The sequence below is a fragment of the Stegastes partitus genome, unplaced genomic scaffold, assembly GCF_000690725.1.
Source record: "Stegastes partitus isolate 25-593 unplaced genomic scaffold, Stegastes_partitus-1.0.2 Scaffold2275, whole genome shotgun sequence".
In the NCBI taxonomy this organism is placed as follows: domain Eukaryota; kingdom Metazoa; phylum Chordata; class Actinopteri; family Pomacentridae; genus Stegastes; species Stegastes partitus.
In genome coordinates this window covers 32,437-55,486 of record NW_007580006.1, presented here as the reverse complement: position 1 = coordinate 55,486, position 23,050 = coordinate 32,437, and the positions used below count along the sequence as shown (strand labels likewise).

At 40.0% G+C, this 23,050-nt stretch overlaps 1 protein-coding gene across 4 annotated transcripts in view; it reads left to right on the top strand.

Annotated features, from left to right (window-relative positions):
- LOC103374540 (rho guanine nucleotide exchange factor 12-like) overlaps positions 1 to 15,896 on the top strand; it is a 29,465-nt gene extending 13,569 nt beyond the window's left edge. For 3 of the 4 annotated variants that reach the window (XM_008304643.1, XM_008304638.1, XM_008304639.1), the window contains exons 10-30: positions 1,244 to 1,358; positions 1,567 to 1,672; positions 2,465 to 2,695; positions 3,313 to 3,460; positions 5,601 to 5,809; positions 5,894 to 6,040; positions 6,845 to 6,930; positions 7,148 to 7,273; positions 9,697 to 9,811; positions 9,920 to 10,020; positions 10,137 to 10,214; positions 10,423 to 10,498; positions 10,748 to 10,915; positions 11,861 to 11,948; positions 12,041 to 12,121; positions 12,201 to 12,295; positions 13,367 to 13,630; positions 13,727 to 13,942; positions 14,032 to 14,225; positions 15,275 to 15,347; positions 15,438 to 15,896. In XM_008304643.1, the coding sequence (XP_008302865.1) occupies positions 1,244 to 1,358; positions 1,567 to 1,672; positions 2,465 to 2,695; positions 3,313 to 3,460; positions 5,601 to 5,809; positions 5,894 to 6,040; positions 6,845 to 6,930; positions 7,148 to 7,273; positions 9,697 to 9,811; positions 9,920 to 10,020; positions 10,137 to 10,214; positions 10,423 to 10,498; positions 10,748 to 10,915; positions 11,861 to 11,948; positions 12,041 to 12,121; positions 12,201 to 12,295; positions 13,367 to 13,630; positions 13,727 to 13,942; positions 14,032 to 14,225; positions 15,275 to 15,347; positions 15,438 to 15,451 (2,731 nt within the window). In that variant the 3' untranslated portion in view covers positions 15,452 to 15,896. The remainder of the gene's footprint in view (positions 1 to 1,243; positions 1,359 to 1,566; positions 1,673 to 2,464; positions 2,696 to 3,312; positions 3,461 to 5,600; positions 5,810 to 5,893; positions 6,041 to 6,844; positions 6,931 to 7,147; positions 7,274 to 9,696; positions 9,812 to 9,919; positions 10,021 to 10,136; positions 10,215 to 10,422; positions 10,499 to 10,747; positions 10,916 to 11,860; positions 11,949 to 12,040; positions 12,122 to 12,200; positions 12,296 to 13,366; positions 13,631 to 13,726; positions 13,943 to 14,031; positions 14,226 to 15,274; positions 15,348 to 15,437) is intronic. The other variant, XM_008304640.1, reaches the window with a different exon arrangement.
- Positions 15,897 to 23,050: the final 7,154 nt, after the last annotated feature.

Genomic DNA, 23,050 nt, shown 5'->3' with positions numbered 1-23,050 from the left:
CCACCCTTGTAGATTCGACCAGTCGGGTTGCAGACACTCTCTGACACTGTAAACTTGTAGCCAATGAGCAGACGAACACGTGGATGTGTCGGAAGGCAGGATTGTGTGTATGTGGCGGTATCGGATCGGCCAGTTACCACTGTGAAGTAAATCATCCGATACCGTAATTTCGTCCAGTATAGACCCGATACCGATACCCAGTATCGGATCGACACATCTCTACTATATTCTATTGGCTCTAATGATTCAAAGGCGGGGTCAATCACTGAAATCGACCAATCCATGATGGAGATACAGCCGTGCGTCATCGCAGCAGCTAAGCAGGAGGCCGGTCGCCATTACGCACAGGACTGCATAATACAGACAGCGATCTGGTTGAATGTTCAAAAAACTAAGAAACTTTATTTGCATGTATTGAACACCATTAATGATATACAAGTGGAATATACAGTTTGTATATAAGAACATTCAGATGGTCACAAGTGTGCCAAAATGTGCCAAAGTGCGCAAAAATGTCACCTCGCCTAAACAGTCTGGACAAAAACTTTGTAATTTTGTTCTGCTTCCCTTTATCAGAGTCAAACTTTGCAGAGAGAATGTTCACACATTGTGCTATGATTTTGGAGAGGTTTAGAGCTGCAGCTGGATCATTCAAACGAGATAATTATCCTGAAACTGCTTTTTTTTTTTTTTTTTTTAGGCGAACCTGAAAATTTTTAATTTGTGTGTGTGCCATCTTCATTTACTTTTAACCAGTAAAATATGTAGTGATATTTACACATCTGAGCAAATCTCACAAGTGTTCCTTTTATTATGACACAAGAATTATTCAAATAGACTTTGTGGTTGCAGAGATAAACTGTTTTTAATATAGTTATGTAATTTTCGAGCAGAGGCCTGAAAAATAGCTCAGGGCTTAAAGGGATATGTAATAGAAAACTTCTAATATGAGGGTGTAGAAAAACATGAAGAATCATTAATAATATCTTTTTAACCTAGTCGTTTTTAGTGCCATTTACTACAGTTTATGTGATGTCCTTTTTATTTCTACTTTCTTGCTTTTTAATGTTATTTGTATTTGCCTTGCTTATGTTTGCATTTTTTTGTTTTTATTTTCTGTTATTTTTATTGTTCTGGCACTTTGAGCTGCGTGTGTTGCATGAAAGATGATACACAAATAAAGTACTATTATTATATTGTAAATAAAATCACAATTTTGTAATGTGTGTGTTTCATGTTGCAGCCAAACAATGCAGTATGTAACTCTCACCTATATGAAGCACCTCGGGGTGAAAGTGAAGGAACCTCGTGGCCTCGAACACAAACGTGCGCGCATCAATTTCCTGCCCAAGATTAAGGTTGAAACCCCATTTTTAAATCACTTTCATGGACACACACAGACATTACCCACAACCCTACATGATAAAGTAATCCCAATACAATTCTGTTGTAAGTAACCAATCTTTTGAATTATCACGCATTCATTCAGTGGTCTGACAATGTGTAAATTGTCTTTCAATTAAAATAGTTCCAGGCAAAATATGTGTTTTATTTTTTCACTAACAGAAAAGTGTCAAGCCTGAGAAGGAGGGTGAGGAGAAGGCGAAAAAGCCTCGATTTCCCAACATCCTGGGCCCGCCTCGGCGTCTGAGCAGAGTGGACTCCACTTCAGGTGAGCAGAAACTTAACAGCTTAAAACTCTAAACCCCAAACCCAGCCGACAGGTTTAAAGGGCCTTTTGTTACAGCATTTAGAGCCAGAAACAGTAAGAACAGAAAGAATGATCAAACTTTTATCTTTCCAACAGTCCTTAAACCTGTTCTGTCAAGAGAATTAAACAAATCTAAGCCTAAAATCATGTTATTTAATGAAAAAGACATTACTCTCCATGTCTGATTTTAAAATTCGCCTAAAACAAACAGTCTGCACCAGATTCTGTAAAAAGAAAAAACTCATTCTACACTCTTTGGTATAACAATGACACCAAGCAGCAGTCATGACAAAAATCCACTGACTTTTCAACTGAACTGCAGGTTTGTTTACACAGTGCAGACAGGAGACAAGTAAGGAAACAAGTATTAGAAATGTAAATAATAAAATAGTATGTAGAGTCAACATTATTTATCTAGTACTGGGAGCACCAGAGGGCATTTCTTACACGCAGTAATTCAACATTTTTTTTTTTACATTTTTGTAAAATGATCAACAAGTTTGAACTTTTTGTAATTTATGGAGGCATAATTTAGGTAGACTGCACAGAAGACATTTCTGAGTTCTTTTTACTTCTAGTCATGGTTGGGCTGTTTCCATAGAGGTCCAGAAGCTGAGGCTTGGTTTGTTGCAACTGCAATAACAAAGAAATACATTTAATAAAATCTGAACCTTCAGAAACACAAATATGGACTGAAAACTGTAACTCTAAGCATGTTTGTGTATTTCCTTGTGTACGTTTGTGCTAATGCAGTCGGGAAAGCCATGGAGCTGAACAAGCAGCGTTCACCAAAGCTCACTCAGCCGGCCTTCGGCATCCCCGAAGTGTCTGACTCTTCTGCCTCGAGTTCTGGACGGATCCGAGCAAACCAACTCAGCGAGGGATCAGACACCAGCACCCAGTCTCTGCCTTCCACCACCTCCCCCACTCACAGCTCCCCCGGCGGTCTGATGTCTGACACCAGCGGGCAAGAATCAGACTCCAGTAAGACCTTCTGAATTCTGTATTTTTATATTTCTCTTGACAAGATAGATGCAAAATAATCCTAAAAGACGCAGCACAAACACATAAAAAATAAGAAACAGTGGGTTAACTATTGGGACTATTGTAATGTGTTCAGTCAGTATGTATGCTTCTTCTTCTCAGATTGTTTCATCTGAATAACTTTGAGAATGGGAGTAAAGATTTCATGGCTCCTCTCAAACCTGCTTTTGGTGGTTGTTCTGCTCTTGGTTATTACAGCACTGGAAAAAGGCAGTATTACGACCTGATAAAAGAGAATTGCAATAGTTTTTAATTTTTTTTAAATAAAATATTTCTAATTTCATTTTTGCCCCTCAAAATATTACAACTTTATCCCTAAAACCTCAGTGGCTCCTATCTACTGTTATACAGGAGACAAACTGCTGAGTAAAAGAGATGCACTCAGAGTGGCACTATTAGTATCATAGATGTCCCAAAGGATGAATCAGTTAGTTTCAGTACAATGCACTAAGATTACTACAAATGTACTCTTATCAGAGATAAAATATTGTTGTCAAACCTGTGTTCCCGTCTTTCTTTCGTCATTACTGTTTCCTGTTCTGTCCTTTACCCTCCAGATGTCTCTCCGTTCTGCATCCAGCCCAGACTGACCGACGGCCTGCAGTCAGGCAATCACCAGGACGGCGCCTTCACTCCGACCAGCACACAGTTTGACTTTAGTCCCTCCAATCTGGAGCAGCGAGAAGAAGATCAGGAGGCCTTCAGGTATTTGCAGAGCTTGGATTTTCTCCCTACAGTCCAGGATGGAAAGTAATTAATGACACTGTAAAGTACTGCAGACAGAAGCCCACAGTTCTGCTTTAAAAACGTTCACGCTTTTACATCACATTTGGGTCTCTGTTATACTGAAGACCTTTAATCATATCACAGAATATATGTGAACCCCAAAAGCCACTGACAGGGTTTGAAAAGCATGTTACTATTAAGAAAAAAAAGCCAAAACAAACAGCATTTATCAGAACTCTTCCACTTGAGGCAAGGACTCTCCGCCAACCAGGAGAGGGCAAGCCACCCTTTTCCGGTGAAGAACCATGGCGTCAGATTTGGAGGTGCTGATCCTCATCCCACACGCCTCACACTCAGCTGCAAACTGCCCCAGTGCACGCTGAAGGTCCTGATTTGATGAAGCCAACAGAACAACATCATCTGCAAACAGCAGGATGAAATTCTGTGGTTCCCAAACCAAACCCCTTCCTCCCCCCGGCTGCGCCGAGAAATTCTGTCCATAAAAATAATGAACAGAACCGGTGACAAAAGGCAGCCCTGGCGGAGGCCAATGCGCATTGGGAACAGGTCTGACTTCCTACCAGCAATGCGAACCATGCTCCTGCTGTGGTCGTAAAGGGAACAGACAGCCCTTAACAGAGGGCCCCGGACCCCATACTCCCGAAGCACCCCCCACAGGATGCCACGAGGAACACAGTCGAATGCCTTGTCCAGATCCACAAAACACGTGTGGACTGGTTGGACGAATTCCCATGAACCCTTGAGCACCCGATGGAGGGTGTAGAGCTGGTCCAGTGTGCTGCAACCGGGACAAAAACCAGGCTGCTCCTCCTGAATCCGAGGTTCGACTATTGGTCATATCCTCCTCTCCAGTACCCTGGAATAGACCTTTCCAGGGAGGCTGAGGAGTGTGATCCCTCTGTAGTTGGAACACACCCTCCAGTCCGCCTTCTTAAACACAGGGACCACCACCCTGGTCTACCAGTCTGGAGGCACTGTCCCTGACCACCACGCGATGTTGCAGAGACGTGTAAACCAGGACAGTCCCACAACGTCCAGAGACTTAAGGTATTCAGGACGGATGTCATCCACCCATGGAGCTTTGCCACCAAGGAGCTTTCTAACCACCTCGGTGACTTCAGCCAAGGTGACAAGTCCGCCTCTGAAACCACAGTCTCTGCTTCCTCTTTGGAAGATGTGACGGTGGGATTGAGGAGACCCTCGAAGTATTTCTTCCACTGCCCAATGACCTCCTCAGTCGAGGTCAGGAGGTCCCCACCCGCACCAGACAGTGCTGGTGGGGAGCTGCTTTCCACTCCTGAGGGGCCGGACGGTATGGCCGGATTTTCTTCGAGGCTGACCGATAGTCCTCCTCCATGGCCTCCCCGAACTCCTCCCAGACCCGAGTTTTTGCCTCTGCCACCGCATAAGTTGCAGTGCTGTCTTTTTCTTTCTGTATTGCAGTGACATCGTCTGTCAACAAATTAGAGTACAAACAGTAAAAGCCTAAATGTGAATCTTGTCCAGTCTCTTGCAATCAATCTCCCAGATACACTAAGGTGTAACTCAGAATTTACAATAATTGTCATCAACACTTTAGCCATAGTTTACATCAGAACATCCCTCCAGAGTATACTGTTATACTGACATGACTAAACAATTTGACTGGCTTATCCATACACATTGACACAAGGACTTTTCATTCTGATGGCACTGCCATGTTCATTGACACAGATATTTAGTCTTGAGAGATGAACTAAGGATTTTGAGCAAGTAACTGCCTTTTGCAGGTAAAGTGTTTAGGTATTCGTACAAATTGTTTTGAGACATGCACTTGCTGTTTTGCACATGTTGAGGATGATTGAAGGAATGTACCAAAGTGACTGAGAAAAACTGTAATCACCCAATTAAATAATCATTTCATCTTTACATTATTGCTCCAGGACAAATCATCCATCACAGCAACAAAGAATGTGGGATTAATTCTGTCAAAATAACAATGAAACATATGTTGATCATAAGACTTTTTACTGCTTCATGCAGTAAATACAGAATAAAATGACAGGAAGGATTGTACCTGCTTAACTATTCTCCCATGTGGCCCTTTCTTCTGCCGCAGTAATCTTTTTAACAGCGTCTCTGTGTGTTCGGCCGGGAGCAGGATGGAGGTACAGTGTGCGGTGAGTTCACCCGACATCCAGAGCGAAGACGACCAGGGTGGAGAGGTGGAGTGTGAGGAAGACCCTCTGAACTGGCAGCGGCTGGTCAGTCAAGACGTCCTGGCCAAACTGATGCCGCAAGAGATCAAACGGCAGGAAGTCATCAACGGTGAGTCAGCAGCATTTCACACTGAAAATTATTAAATAGACATCGAGTTTGTCTCCTGACATGAGTTCATCGTCCACCCCACAGAGCTGTTCTACACTGAGCGCGCTCACCTGCGCAGGCTGAAGGTGATCGACTGTGTTTTCTACCAGCGACTGAACAGAGACGGCATCCTTCCGCCAGAAGACATCAAGCACATGTTCATCAACCTGGAGGAGATCATTCAGCTGCATGGTAACAACATTCACACACTGTCAAAGGTCACAAAGCATCGAACACAAATCACAGAACCTTGTAGAACAAAAAGAAAAACAAAAAACTATTTGACTTGATACTGATACGGTCCTTTGAATATTTTCCCCCATTTGTTTATTGAAATTGCCAGTAAATCTCATAACTATGTAGATTGAGATCAACGATATCTGTAATTGTGACCGACGTGTCAAAGCTCATTTGACAAATTCATAAATAGTTGGATAGCTCTTAACCCTCGCAGCTGCGAGTTGCATGTATTTGCTCCTGTCACATTTTTTACTAATTTTTGTCTAAGATAAATGGACTGTCTAAACTAGACTTTTAAAACAGATTTCTGTGGCAACATTCCCACGATAGCAATGCAGTTGCCAGAGCTATAGAGACGAGCAACTGAAGAGACAGAAAAGGCAACTACGAGGAAAAACTGAGGAAGCATCCAAGAAAAGTTAAGAAAGTGGTCGATGGACTAATAAAAAAAAAACAACCTTGAGTGACTGATCCATCACTGAAGTTGCAGCTTTACGTATTTTTGCACATAAATAAATAAATATTATATATATATATATACTGTATATAGTTGTAGCGGACACCGCTTGTCTTTCTCTGGAATGCCAAGCAAGGGGACACACCTTGGACACTATGCAGAACGGGGAAACCCACTCATTCTTAGAAGGAACTATCATTAAGATGATCTCATGGGTTGGTTTAAACAGTTGTTTTTCTAAGTGTTTTATTATTGTGCTATAAACATCTATGTGCATTTCTTCTCGCTCTACTCCACAGTTTCTGTCACAGAACAAATGACCGTGATCAGGAAGAGGAGCGAGACATCAGTGATTGGTGAGATCGGAGATGATCTCTTGGCCTGGGTAAGACTTCATCTTTTATTGTGTTATATCTTTAATTTTCATTTATTTCATTGGGTCTTTACTCTGATCAGTCATTGTGTTATGGGTTTGCTATTTATAACTGTGCAGACTCGACTTGACAGTTAAAGTACTGGAGTGGAAAATCACTCTGTATTTATACTCAATAAGTTCAAACTTGAGGTACTTGTACCTGACTTGAGTTTTTCCGTGATTTCAGTTCAGCGGGGAGGAAGAGGACAAGATCATAAGAGCTGTGGGAACTTTCTGCAGCAACCAGCCGTCTGCTCTTGAGCTTATCAAGACCAGGAAGAAGAAGGACCAAAGGTTCAATCTGTTCATGCAGGTGAGAACAGCACTGAAGAGACACATGAGGAGAACAATCTGTGGAGCTTGTGTTGCAAGACAAAACAAAACACGGATATCTATATGAAAGCGTGTTATTAAAGTTGTTCGTTATGAGTGGACAAGCAAGTATAAAGGCAAACTGTCTAATGAAAGACAAAAATTGCTTTAAAAGTTGTGTGTGTCTGCAATGAAAACAGTTTAGCGGACAACGTGAAAATCTTACGGGAGTAGGGATTTTAGCTTTTCTGTGGATGAGAGCAGGTGGTTAAAAAATCTAATAAATAAGCAAGTCCCAGGATTTACAGCGACAGAGATGGAGTCAACAAATGAAGCTGAAAAGACACTTAAAGTAGGTTTTAACAATACTGCAAAACACTTTTACAATATTGTGACTGACAATGATAGAAAAGAGTTGGATGCTGTTGTAACAAATGTGCAAAATAGTTTTGTACAACAGGCACGAATCTGCCAACCCCAGATTGATGCTGCTCTGCTCTTCTTGGTCAAAGTAAACTCTCTTCCAAAGATAATGCACCTCTTCTTGCACGTATTACAAAACTTACTATTGAAAAAATAGCCATGCATGAACAAATGAAAGAAAATGTGAAATGTGTACCCACTGCCCTAGAATTAGTTATATCATGAGTGGAACTGTAATTTTGCTCAGGTGTTCCCAACAGGTTGCATCTCTTTATTAATGCTACACATTAAAAGACTCAAGTAGGACACAAAATGTCTACATTGTATGAGTGTGAATTGTCAGAATATTTGTGGAAACATGTTAAGAAGTCCAGAGATTAATGGTACAGTACAGGACTCTGAGACAGTGATGCGTGTAAAAATAATTATTTTTTTCAAACTCTGTTTACGAGATCAAGAAGCAGGTTTTATGCATAAATGCAGAAAAATATAAGTTAGTTGTAAAGCACAGAGGACACATATGAAGTAACTGACATCATCTACCCATTAGTTACAACTAAAGAACGATGCAGGGGCCTGCAGTCTATCTCAGCTGACACTGAAGAACTTCTACGTTCTCACTAAGAGTTTATGTGCTCCAGTTTCACCAGTAAATCCTCTGACTGTATGCCTCTTCATCATGAAACTATAAATTTCCTGCTGCAAGAAGACACTGAAGCTGTTATCACACATTAATGACTGGAGAAGAAGCTCTTTTACGCATTTTTCAGATAACAGGAGATTGTCTGTGTCAGACTTGGTGTCGGTACTGAAGATGCTGTGCTTGTTGTCTGGTTGGAGCATGTCAGAGGCAGAATATGATGCTCATCATCATGCATATTTACTGGTTGTAAATTTTCTGGACAATGACCTGCTCTGTTCACATAGGGGCTCGATCAGACAGTACGCGGACTTTGTATTAAAGAGCTGGCAGGATAAAGCCCATTTAATATCCATTTCGACTGTTTGGGACATTTCTGTTCTCACATAGAGCCAGTAATGTCTAGAAAAGTTCAGGAATGCATGCGGAAGTGTGTGAAAAACACCTTAAGACTCAGCAGGTTAAGATGAAGAAAGAACTTTATCAATCCAGAAAGAAGTTTTTGCCCTGATGTATTGCTCAGAAAAACAAAATGACACAATAACATGAGAATAGATTCAGTGCCTAAAAGAAAATAAAAAAGATACAAGTACGACACATTTAGATTAGATAGAACTTTATTGACCCTTTTGGTGGGGTACCTCTGGGAATTTGTTGTTCTAGAAACAGCACAACACCGACAGAGACAGTAGCACACATCAATTAAGGAAAAAACTGTAAATGAGGAAACAAAGAAAACATTTATGAAAATCACAAATAAGTTAGCTAAAATAAGACTAAAACAAAAAAATAAGACATAATACTGGCAATGATTCTGTGTTAGCAAAGTAATATCACGTATGAAATTAAAGTAATGCACCAGAAAAAATAAAATACTGCACATTAGATTGACATATCCTAAATGAAAATGAAATATTACACATGGTGCTGAAACTGATATTGCACAAACTATTGAGAAAAGTAGTATTACACATGATATTGATTATATTGTCAATTCATTATTCATTTTAAAAGCTAAAATCCATCAAAGTCCATTGTCTCAAACCGAAATGACACTTTTATTGGAGTATGCAGTTTTCATATTTGTTTTTTTTGACAGGGTTTCATTTTCTTTTTGAATTTGCATCTGCTTTAAAAAATGCTTTAAATATGATTTTTAAGAATAGTTTCTCATTTTGTCTATTTATTATTATTTATTTAGAATTTATTTTTTATTTTCCTAAAAGTGAAGATGGAGATGGCATGCGCAAAACAATGTGATTAGTTTATTGTCTCGTATGCGTGCTATCTGTTGCAGGTTTTTGCCTATCAACCCTTTTTATTCTTTTTTTTTTCTTGTCTTTCTCATTTTTCCTATTTAGGAAGCTGAGAGCAACCGTTTGTGTCGCAGGCTGCAGCTTAAAGACATAATTCCTGCAGAAATACAGAGAATGACCAAATACCCGCTTCTGCTGGACAGCATTGCTAAATATACAGGTATAAATACGAATGCATGTGTTTTTGCGGCCGATATTTATAACAGTGGGCAATTCATTGATGAAAAGTACTGATTTTTGGTTTTTCATCCATTAAATCTTCCCACAGAGGATGCTGAAGAAAGTGAAAAGGTGAAGAAAGCTGCAGAGTGTTGTAAAAAGATCCTGAACCACGTCAACCAGGCAGTCAAAGAGGCTGAAAACAAACAGGTGCAGATAGAAAGATAAAGATACATCTGAGAGTTCTAGTTCAAAGCAACCCGTGAAAAACAGTGCTTTTCTATGCAGATTAAAGATGTTTAATGAGTTGTGTTCTGTCTCAACAGAGGCTTGAGGAGTATCAGCGAAGGTTGGACCTCTCATCTCTCAAACAGAGTGAAAACCCTCTGATCCTGGAGCTGAAGGTGAGACACGAGTGGTTTCACTCCTGGTGCTCTGAATATAAAAGAGAATGAGGTTAACATCTGATACTTCCCTCCTGTATCCAATTAAATATCATAATATCTCTCATTACACACAGCGGCTCCGGTCTTTAACTGTGATTTAATGTGCAAATGAATGACACTGTGTTGTCGGCTGTATTTACGGTGAAAGTTGATTATCTTCCTGCAGAATTTAGACCTGACCAAGAGGAAGATGGTTCACGAGGGACCTCTCTCCTGGAAGGTCAACAAGGACAAGACAATTGGTACTAACACTCATGGAAATAACATTGAAAAATACAGTGTAAACTCCACACTAACATGAAAATAAAGAGGAAGATGTGCAGATTATACAAATGTCAACCACAGCAACAACTGATTTGAGCAGATTATCTGTCTGATCTGTTGCAACTTTATTTTTGACTAAAGTGGATTAAAGCAGGTGTGTTTAAAATAGTAATCTCACATTTACAGTACCACAAGTCAGTTTTGTATCACCATTGTCATCCTTTCAGAGCTGTACACAATCCTCCTGGAGGACATCATGGTTTTGCTGCAGAAGCAGGATGAGCGCCTGCTGCTCAAGTTTCATGGTAAGAACGTTGCCAGCGTCACCGACACCAAGAACATCTTCAGCCCCATCATCAAACTCAACACAGTGCTGGTTCGCCCCGTCGCTACCGGTGAGGGCCACAGTCACTGTCAGACACTTTTGGCAGGTTTTACGTATGGAGTCAACATTTCTGATTTAGTTCATCTGTAGGTTCTTAGAAACATAGAGCTGCAATACGTAATTGTTTGAGGAAAAAAGTCTAAATATTCGGGTTTCTTTACTCCTAACAAATCAACTTGTGGATCTCTTGTGCGTTGTGGACAAAACAAGACATTTTAGGATGTTTAGGAAACACTGACTGACATTTTTCCCCATTTTCTGACATTTTATAGAACAAAAACAACTATTTGATTGAGACAACAATCAACGCTGACAATAATAATTTGTTGCAGCTCTAGTCAAAAATGCTAGCAGCATGACTCTGTGTCAGTGGATCCACCACTTTGGTCCACACTAAATTATCTTAATAACATTTGGGTGTACTTCTAGGAAATTTGCACAGAACTCAGTATGGACATCTAATGCTACACAGTGTGTAATTTTTGGTGAAATGTCTCAGTTATAGGATCATTTGCAGTGAAAAGCTGGTACCAAAGTCCATGTTTCCAACAGTATGAATTCTTTGGTGATATCTTAACTTTTCATTGACCAAAAATCTGGCACTTAATTAGCAAATATGAGTGTGCCATTGTCTAATTTTTTGAGCATTTTAGCATACAAATGTTTTACTTTTATTTCAAATCTTAGAAATGCAATGAAATCAGATGAGGAAGAGCCTGATTTTAAGTCTTATTTTTGATGCAAAGATTTGTACATTGGCAGGAATGTTGTATAACATGAAATTTAAAGTTCTAATTTTATTAAATGTTTAAGTGCAATAAAAGCAGTTTATCCCTAAAGTCAGTGAATAATCATGATAAATTAGTATCATACTTTTGGCCATAAATGTGCAGCACTAACATGTAGCTGACATGTAGTATGAAATAATCCTGGTTTGAATTTTTGTCCTCATCAGACAACAAGTCTTTCTTCGTCCTGTCCATGTCGGATAACGGAGCTCAGATCTACGAGCTGATGGCTCAGACGGTGTCCGATCAGAGAACGTGAGTCCAAAACAACCCAAAACAACATCACACTGCTTCTTCTCATCTGTCCTCGTTTGTCTGATCCAGCTGTGTGGCCTCTGTTCATCCAGGTGGCAGTGTCTGATCACGCAGTGTGCCGATGCCATGAAAGCCAAACCTCACAACAGCGACACGCCTCCAGCTCAGTCTGAGTGAGTCCACCAACGCTGCAGTCACTCACTGATGTTGTTGTTCAGTTTTTTTCTTGTTTACAATGTAAGTGTGTTTCAGGGTTGAGCGAGACACTATTGAGATCATCCACAGTGAGATGCCCAAACCGAGCAAAGAGCCAAACGGGACGTCGGGTCGAAGCATCCACTCTTCAGGTAGAATGACTGTTCCTCAATTCAAAAAAAGATCACCTAATTTATTAAACTGTGTTTTTTTAAGTCTAAGAAATATAATGAAAAATTAGTATATAAATAAGAGGAAAATATTCTTCCCAGATTAACCATCAAGAGCACTGACAAAACTTACTTTCTCCATTTATTTCCTCAGCAGTTTCTTTTTAATTTGAAGATGACACATCTTGTAATATTTTACTTTACATTAAAAGCTACAGTTTAATCCTCTGAACTGCTAAGGCATGTTATCTTAAAAACAATGCCAAATTACAGTATTTATCAGTCAGAAACTGTAAAAATAGATAGAATCACTGGATTTCTTCTCATTTTTAAGGGCCCTTGAACTCTTAACCATTATATTTCATCAAAAGCACTTCGTTCTGCATATCTCATATAAAAAAGTGCCACAAATAATATCCTGTGAAAAAACAAAAAATTCTGCGATCCTAAACATGACCAAAAAGCCATTAGTGACTCAACTAAACTAACCAAAAATTCTCGGACTATTCAGCTGAACTGCAGGCAGTGTTTCCACAGAACAGATGGGAGACAAGTACTGAAAAACGCTGAAATGAAAATAAAAAAATACTTGATCAATAAAATACTTGCAGCAAGGCCTCAAAACCGTTATACAAAGAGGCAAGTTTGCTGTTAGAGAACACATTCAGCATGGTGAATTATCTTTCTAAAGTTGATGCACAGAACAATATTAAATGCTGTACATGTTGATCCTAGTTTTCGGTAAACTATATAATAAAAAAAAGTCTTATTCCTTTTCTTTTGGCTATATATACCATTATGCATTTGTTATGCAGCACAAAAGACATTTCTTAGTTCTCAGGTTAGGTTGTGTTGTTTCCATAGAGTTGCAGGACTTTATATTGTGTGAAAGAAGAGCCTACAGTGAGTAAAAATGTGACAGGGGCAAAGAAAAAAACTAAATATCCGAGAAACTGCTTCGGTTTCAGAGGGTTTAATATGTGTTTGACAGTATTTCTTTTAAGGTAAATTATCACCTTACATGTTCAAATGTCAATGCCACCTCATCTCCAGACATTCAAGCTCCGGCAACGAGCCTCAACCCCTTCGACGGCTTGAAATCAGAAGACGAGGAAGAGGGGCTGGCCACCGCAGGCAGGCAGGAGGTAGATGAGGAGGATGTAGAGGTGGACGAAGCAGAGCTGGAGGCGTTCCTGGACGGGCAGCTGGCAGACAGACTTCTGCAGGAAGGATCCCGTCAGGGCATCGCCATTGAAAACGATGAGCTCAATCCATTCAGCCTTCCCTCCTCCAAAGCCGAAGACGCTCTAAGGACACGTAATTGTCACACGTTTTCTTATTCAACTCTGTTGGCTGATAGTTGTGGACAGTTTTAGAAGTGTGGGAAATTAAAACCTATTTTTCTTATTCTAGTGTCGATGCTGAAGCAGGCTCTGTTTACTCACATGCTGAGCAGAGAAGCCGAGGAGGTGAAGGAAGAGTCAGAGGAGAACAAGCCGAGTGGGAGTCAGCTGAGTGCCTGTTTGCCTGTAGGCCCCGAGGAAAGTTCTGCTGCATGTGACGAGAGCCGCACGTCTGAGGGTTTCCAGAAAGACAACCTACCAGACACAGCTGAACGGAACAGTAATGGTCGGACGCTGCTAAAGTACTAAAAATGAGCTTTTTGTCACCTGAGAGTCTTTATAGAACCTTCTCACCTAATCTTCTTCTGCTTCCAGGTGGTTTCATGGTTCTGGATTTCGGTGTCGGCTCTGAAGAGAGCAGCACTGATGACGATGTCGGAGGCGACGTGGGGATTGACATGAGGAAGCTGCTGTCCTCATCCTCGCAGACCGGAGGCGGCGGACCAGACCTCAGCCGGCAGCTGATGACCCACCTGCGCCTCCTTCAGGCTGACCTGCAGTATCTGAAGGTGCTGCAGCGCCAGAGCTGCCTTCTCACAATAAAACACATTCACAAAACCTCCACATGGTGGGAAATCTTAGCTAGAGGAAATCGGTCTTGTGATCTTAAACTTAATATAGAGCATTGCCTGTTTGGCCTGATGCTTGTAGAAACCCATGAGATCACTGGGAGTCTGTTTTCTGCACCAGATAAACTGCTGCTTGACTGATGCATGACTTACATGTTTGTGCGGTGCTGTTTTTTTTGCTGGTTGGGCAGCAAGGCGAGGGTTAAATGCTAGAAACTGAAATTTTTTATTTATTAGCTCCAGTGATTTTCTCATCCCATTTGACCTTTGGATTCTCCATAGTTTAGAGTTCAGCTGTGCAGCAACATACTGTATTTTTTGATGAACATTAAGCACAAATGAGTTCCCATTAGATTTTTTCAGAGTATTTCAAGTGTAGTGTAATCTCAAAAATGCGGAGCCCTGCAAGGCTCACGGCAAGAATTTCTGGATTTGTTTTACTTTGCAGTATTTTCCCTCACATTATGGTTTACATTCCTTCTGAGCCGTATGAACATTTAAGTGTTTAGTGTGTGAATATCAGACACAACCCACCTGGACTGTGGCAGGATTTTATGTGAGTGCTTCAAGGCACTCTGCAACCCTTCACACCACGGCTATATTTCTGGCCACAACAACATATTTATCACTGCGACGCCCCTAAAATCACTGTATTTGGCTCCTTGGGATTTCTTCCTCTTCCTTAAAATGAAAGTCAAGTTGAAGAGTTGCCATTTTGGCGGGACCTACAGGGAGTGTTATGAGCGTGTTAAACTTTCTTGAAGGAGCAGCCAAATTTAAATTGGATACAGTTTTTAAAATTTTATTGGTGTAGTCTCAGAACTTTTAAATTGCATCTTATCATAAGTAAATTAACCTTTTTTTCTCCTAAACACCATTAATTTAACATTAATAGATAAATTGCTGTTCTCCAGCAATGATTTGCTAATTGTTGTTTAACCGTATGTTAGCCTGACCTGTGCACCACGCTGACTTTTGTTTGCTTCCAGGACGTTGAGGTTAAGTACAATGAACTGCGACAAGTGCACAGTGACGCAGCTACTGACTCCGATGATAACAACGGTGCGTTTCAGCCCTCTGATTTTTCATTCACTTCATATCCACACGAACACACGCTGATGCGTTTCAAACTCTCCATCTGGTGTGTTTCAGATGGGATTCAGTGATGACAGACTTCCTGCTCTCTTGGTTGTACGAGCCAAGTTCCACATTACTGCACAATCACCTTCTCCTGGCTCCATCCTTCACTGTTTAACTCCGGCGTCGCTCAGTAATGGAGGCTTAGTGTCTGATCTCAGGATTGTTCCACTATAAACTCCTTCAACCAGCAGGAGCTGAAAAAAGAACAATCATACAATTACCCATGGACCTTTTTGTTTTGCTATGATAATAATCAACTACATACATTTTCTGAAACACTGGATATATAAAATGGAAAAAGGGCAAGTGTTTGAAGTCACACAGATGTAAGGCAGGGAAGTGTTAAGACATTTGACCAGTACAAGAGGGTGATTGTCTTGTTGAGCACTTGATGTAAAAAAAAAAAAAAAAAAAAATTGTACATCTATGTATGCTTCAAGATAGAACAGAAATAAAAGTGCTGGTTGTCAACCTCCAAAGTTTAATGAATAATCAACAAGAGGCTGTTAGAACCATTTCTACCAACCCTAAGTGTTAAGAAAAGCCTCTTGATGTTGGTTTTTAGCCACGTTTTGCATAAAACTGGACGCAGGGAGACAAGTTTCTACCAATAACATGCTGTATTATGTTTTTTTTTAAAGAGCCCATGTTATGCTTTAAAATTTTCCTGTTCCTTTAGTGTTATACAGCTGCCTTTCCGTATATTTAAAAGTCTGCAAACTCCCCGCCAAAGGGAGTTAATCTCTCCTACAGAAAACACTGCTCCCTACCTGCCTCATTTGAAGTCCAGGCTTTTCTTCTGTTACGTATTTACATCATCATGTCACATGTTTGCAAAACACCTGCCTATAAGCGAGTTTGCTCCTCAAACAAAGAATAAGCAGCTTCCTCGCAGTTTTGCAGTTTCCCTGCTAGAGTTTCTTCTACCAGAGCTACATCCCATTATTTAGTGATCTGTCCAGCTGGGGTCTATTTCAAGAAGCAGATTCAACAAACTCTGAGTCTAATCCTGAACTTTGAGCTGATCTACTCTGAGATTGGAAACTCTGAGTTTCTGGTTCCAGAACAGCAGATTTGAGTTAGTTTAATCAACTAGGAGTAGTTTCACCTGGAGTTAAGCGCGTGCACCACAACTATAAAAAGCCAGCATCAATGGAGCCCCGATTCAAAGAATCACCATGGCAACGGGGAAGGAGGGCTGCATTTTTCACCACACTAGAACTGGAAATGTTAATGCGCTCATATGGCGACTTTGAAAGCGTTTTTAAAAAACAAGTGCAACCCCGTGCAGCCGCAGAAGAGAGGGAGACAGGGTGAAGTACATTGCTGCTGGGGTCAATGCGTAAGTTTAAATGTCCTTTATTCACAATAATATAACAGGAAAACTGCTTGAATGGCAGCCTATTAATTTATTTCATTAGAGGTGCAATCCCGCGGGGGAGAAGCCCGCTTGGCAGCAGCTCTAGATGAAACATAAAAACACTGTTCAAGTCTGAGGTTGCAGCACAATGTCATTAACAGAATATAATTTAAAATTAATTTAACAGATCTCTACATCATTCACCTGCATCCCGTGGAACTCCTCCTTGATGCCTCTGACAGGTTTATGTCCAGGGAAAACCACAAAGATGGTAAAAGCTGTTTCAGGGTGAGGCACACTTTTCTGACCGTCCTGCATATAGTTGCCTTACTCACACACATTTAACTTAAAAAAATAAAAATTTTTGCAATCTTACCTTTACTTATAAATGATGTCCATGCGCAGCTTCTTCTGGACAAAAATATCCATTATTTTTTTGTAAGCTGCTAAGTAGCTGTCACTTGCTCTGCAGTCGCGGAGTCACAAGAAGAATGTCTGGGGTCAGAGCGCCCCCTGCCATGAGGCCAGAGAACTGCCTGCCTCACCTAGAATCTCTTCTCAGCTGCTTTATGATCGCTCAGCACACGGAGCACGTTAAACACACTGTACATTATTATATACATCAGCTGAACTATGGAAAGTCAGTTCATATATTAAATGTGGGGCTGCAAGGTGGCGCAGTTGGTTTGCACTGTTGCCTCACAAGAAGGTTGCCGGTTCGCGTCCCGGTGGGGGCACCGGAATCTTTCTGCGTGGAGTTTGCATGTTCTCCCCGTGCAGCGTGGGTTCTCTCCAGGTTCTCCGGCTTCTGCCCACAAGGTCCAAAAACATGTTGAGGTTAATTGGTGATTCTAAATTGTCCATAAATTGTGCTTGGTTGTCTGTCTCTAAGTGTGGCCCTGCGATGGACTGGTGACCTGTCCAGGGTGACCCCTGCCTTTGCCCTAAGTCAGCTAGGTTTGGCTCCAGTCCCCCCGCGGCCCTAGTGAGGATTAAGCGGTGTATAGATAATGGATGGATGGATATTAAATGTGTTTGAACCGTTTTATTGGCGATATACAGACAGCAGCATGCTGTCACTGCATGGCAGCCAGCGCAGTTAGCGAGGGATTGCGCAATCCAAGGTGAAGCTCAGTTCGCCGCTGCCTCACCGGCTTCTCTTCCAAGCATTTGGATGGGAAATTGTGAAAATTCAGCAATTTTGAATAAAAAGTATCATCAAAATTGGTGAGGCTAAATGAAAAAAATAAATACTTTATAGTACAAATCACTGGATAAATATAACCATTTAAATTATTTTATAAGATTTTTTTTTCTTTCCCTGACCGCACGTCACTGACGGACTGTGACGTGAAATGGTACCGCTCAAAAAGAGAACTGTCTGGAAATGCTGGAACATCTATGCGAGGTCTGATAACCGTCTCCAGACGAATTTTTAATTCTCTTTGCAGTAATGCTGCACCTTCCTCCATGGGGGATCATTATCAAAAGGACATGCCATGTTAGTGGAAAAAGTCGCCTCCCTCTATGTCTAATGGAATTCCAATACAGCCTACTGACTTTTTTAAAATGATTTTTGAAAGACGGCACAAAGAGGCTACGCCAAAACTTGCTTGCTGACTGACTGAATGAATGAATGAATGAATGAATGAATGAATGAATGAATGAATGAATGAATGAATGAATGAATGAATGAGGAAATCAAATCGCATGTGGCCAAAAGAGGGCAGAGACAGAGGGAAACTTGAGGTTCACTGAGAAAAACCTGGTCCCGACCAGGTTAGGTTCATAGAGTCTGTTACTACGGTAACTGACAGAGGTCTTAAGTTACCTCTCTCTGTGAAACAGGCTACAGTTACCCCTCTGTCTCTGGTTCGAGCTACCTCCCTTTCTGAAATGGAAAACTCAGAGTTTCCTTCATTTCAGGGTTAACACTCAGAGTTTTCACTAAACCTGCTTCGTTAAACGGACCCCTGATCAATCAGGGCAGTCTGGGCTTTTCTGGAAGAAGGCCTTAAAGCGACAGCTGCTAAAACGATGCGTTTTAGACAGAGGCTGAGAAGAAGTGCCGTAGTAATATACTTTATGAGACAAATAATGTGTTATCTTGAACATGAAAGCATGCAATTATACTTAAGTAGACCCCAAAAGAGGATTCTGAACCTGTTAATGTGTATAATATGAGCTCTTTAAATCACACACAGGCAGAAACGCAGAAAAATGGAACATTTGTGAGTTAAAGTGGAGTTTTTTTCTTCTTCTTTTTTTCTGTTTTTGTTTTGTGTTGATCAATTAGTGAACTTTAGAGGTGCTGATAGTTATATTGGACAGATGCTTGCCAGCTGTTTCTCCCTGCTTTCAATCTTTATGCTAAGCTAAGCTAGCAGTTAACACACAGATGTGAAATTATGCTGCATCAACATGATATTGACAGAGCAGGAAGACCAGGGACACTCTACTTATTCTGACTTTGGACCATTTAAATATTAATCTATTATAAATTAGCTTTCTGTTGTTGTTACGTAGGCAGGCTGTAAACAAGTGACAACAGATACAAACAAAAAGTGTAAAGCTCCTTTTAAAGTTGCATAATTGATCATATTACTGGATTTTATTCAGCAATAACTACTTTGAGGCCATAATGCTCTAAGTGTCTGCCTTTAGACATTCTTTGTTGGAGGTAAATGCTGCTCATAATTACAATCTGAATGATTAATATAAACTTTCACTTTGCACTATTACAAAATAAGAAAATAAGCTAATTTCCTACTATATTGAACTTTTCCTTGAAGCACTTGTCCAAACAGACATGTTCTGTTCAGGCTTTTGAGCTAAACATAATTTCTTCAGAATAAATTACATATCAGCAAAGCTGCAGCCTTTTGACACCTCCAGCTGTCTTACTTAATGAAAAAAAAACATACAAATGCAGTATTAACTGACTTAGAAGTCTCAGTTTTTGAACTTCCTAAAGCACTTGAATGTAGCATTATAAAGCTAACAAATGAAAATGCTCTGAGGAAAATGTAGATGTAAATCGGTGAAGAATTCTGATCTACTGTCGACAGCTGACCAGTTTCCAGCCAAAATCAAGATATCCTGCTAAATGAAAAACAATGCATATGGAGGTAAAAACAAATGGATCTGACTATGTGTAACAACCAAACAGACACTGCAAATACAGAAACAGTACAGTCTTAATGATAAACGCATTGTACCGAAGCCTTTTCTGCGGGAAAGACAAAAGCTGTTAAAGGAATTTGTCCGATTTTTGGTGTTTTCCTGATCATGTATGTAGCTAAGACACTACTTTTTAAATTGTGTTCCAATAAGAAATGTGTCTGTATTTCAGACCATTTCCTACCTTCCATTGACAGCGTGCACTGTAATGTGTGTGACTGATGAGTCTGAGTGTAGGCTTTCAACAGTTTTGTACACCCTCCACACAAATGGAATCTCTGTGTCACATGTTTAGTTTGTAAAGCAACAGAAGTTCCTTCATCGGACGTCTGCACTTCACTTTCATGGCTGGGCTGCAAAGACTCATATTTACTGGCTGCAGGACTGCACAGATGACACTGTGGCTTTGATTTTGGTTGAATTATAGCAAAAATATATCTATATAGATAAAAAGGATTGTTATGAACTGTTCTCAAAAGTAAAGACATATAATGTATAATGACTGCATTTCAAAACTTTGTGGTTCTACTTGCCCAGTTTCTTTTTACACAATGCAATCATGTAATGTTTTAACACAAACTACTTAAAAAGAGGATAAAGTGTCCGACTGTATTAATGTGTTCTATAAATGTTATATTTTTATTGCATTGTTGATAACCCTGCTAACGTGTTTGCTCACACAAGTGGCTCCTTTTTTCTTGAAAAAAAAAATAAGAAAGAAAATACTGGTAAAAGTGTAATTTCATTTCAGTTAATCCTAGGTGGGGATGGGGGTTTGATGGTGTTTGACATTTCCTTAAATGATATTTATTTAATAATCCAAATTGAACAGTAAGCATCTTTTAGACATTAAAAGATGTTGCATTTAATTTACAAAAGCCTTGAATAATTGATCTTTCCTGTATTCATGTTCTGTATATAATGTGTTTTGAATCTAAATGTAAGTTTCAGGGCGCAACATCAGACCTTTAGCAAACATGGTCACTGCTGGTGGTTATAAGAGTGAAGAAGCTTATCAGCATCTGGTTGGTGAGTATCAGTTTTAACACAAACTTTAATTTGATTAACTTAATCATTTTAAATGGGTATTCATGCCACTTGTCCATGTCCAGTTTGCATCAATGTGATTAATTAGATCATGAGGAATTATGGGTGCCCCTATAGCTCACCTAGTTGGGCGGGCAAACCATGAACAAGGGCTGTTGTCCCTGACGCAGAGGTTGTGGGTTCGAGTCCAGCTCACAACCCTTTGCTGCAGGTCTTCTTCCCCCTTTCCTGTCTCACTCTTTCACTATCCTGACTAATAAAGGCAAAAAGGCCAGAAAAAAATATTTTAAAAAAGATCATTAGGAGTTATAATTCATTATTCAGGCACTCTAGCATTTTTTGAAAGTACGTCTCAGCAGTTTTTATATTACAAATACAATAAATCAGATTTTCATACTATGATCAATATTAACTTGAAACATTTATTAAACTGCATTATGTCACATTAATAAGATCTTAGAAAATTAAATGCAACTTTTCATCTTAAGAGCCAAGTCTTGATTGTTTTTGCGTTGGGATATTTCAAGGCTTTATATGCTATAATTGATTGCTTGGTTGTAGAAAGTCTTCTCCAGCACGATATTTAACAAACACTTATAAATCTGCAATTTAAGTCATTAACAAGGCGTGCCATGTTTCTTACTTTATGTCGATTATAGGCGGTTATAAATGTTAGTAAACCATGAGTTAAAGGTAATGGGCTTTATAGTTTTTAGTAAGTCATTGTCTGAAGTAGAAATTATAGATCAACTGTTGTAAAATAATCTATGAAAGTTAGTAGGTCTGTTTAATTGATTTAAAAAAGGTAATAAAAGCACCAAATGCTGAAGGAGGATTTTCCAAAACCTGAAAACCAAAAAGTTATTATTCACTGTATATAGTTTACTATTAGAGCACTGCTAAAGCATTTATCAGTTCATGGAAATGCAACACTAAGTCACTGGATTACAACCTTTAAAATGATTCACCCAAACTTAGAATATGTTGTAAAATAATTAATAATAAATAACACTTTTGGAAATCCAAAGGCAGTTGGTGTGTATAGTGTATGGATAATGGATAGATGGATATAAGTGACTGGTATTGATTATAGTTGTTTTGGGTTTATAGGTAGCCCTTCATGTCTTTACCAGTTGCACTCAAAGAAAAATGCAGTTCAGAAAAATGCAGTTGAGGATATTTCAAAGCAGATTTAACTTGTGTAGAGGCAGGTGGAAACATTGGTGCAGGAATAGGTTACGTCAACAACTGTCTCATTTAAAGCTCTATAGCAGATTTAGAGTTGACGTTTCCATGGAAGTTGTCAGATACCACACCGTAGTGGAGGCAGAGGGGTTGAAATGGCTGATGAGACAACATTTCAGTAAACATTAATTCTACCTTGCCCATGTCCCACGTTTCTTCATGTCAGAGTGATGCTGGAAGATCCTGGGTGGGTTCTAATCTACTGGTTGGCTGAAGCATTTTAATGTTTAGTTTGCGTGCTATCCCTGTTCCTTTGAGGGTTTTCCTCCCGCAGTCCAAATCCATGCATGATAAGTTAATTTGTGATTCGAAATTTGCTGTAAGTGTGCATGGATGTCTGTTTCTCTGCAATGGACCTGTCAATAGTGTTCCCAGCCTTTCACCCAGTGTTGCCTGGGATAGACTCCAGCCCCCTGCGACCCCCCATAGGATAAGCAGGGATAGATGGTTAAGCCAATCAGTAGATGGACTGTTTAAATCTGGTATCTGTGGCGACATTCCCACAATGGTTGCGATAGGTAGCGATAATTGAAGGCCAGAGCTGAAGAATCATATATTTTTTCTTTTGTTATGCACTGCAGCAGCCCTTATTAAATACAAACTGTTACATGCAGACATCTGGGACATACTGCTTCGTCACCACATTCATCTTTGGCCATGTATCTGCTGCAGTCTGTTGTGCAAAACGAACTTGTCTATACTTGCATGAGACACCATGACACATGTGACATATCTTCCATTTTACAGAGGAAGCATGCTGGCTTGTATACTGCAGAATGCATCTAAGAACATC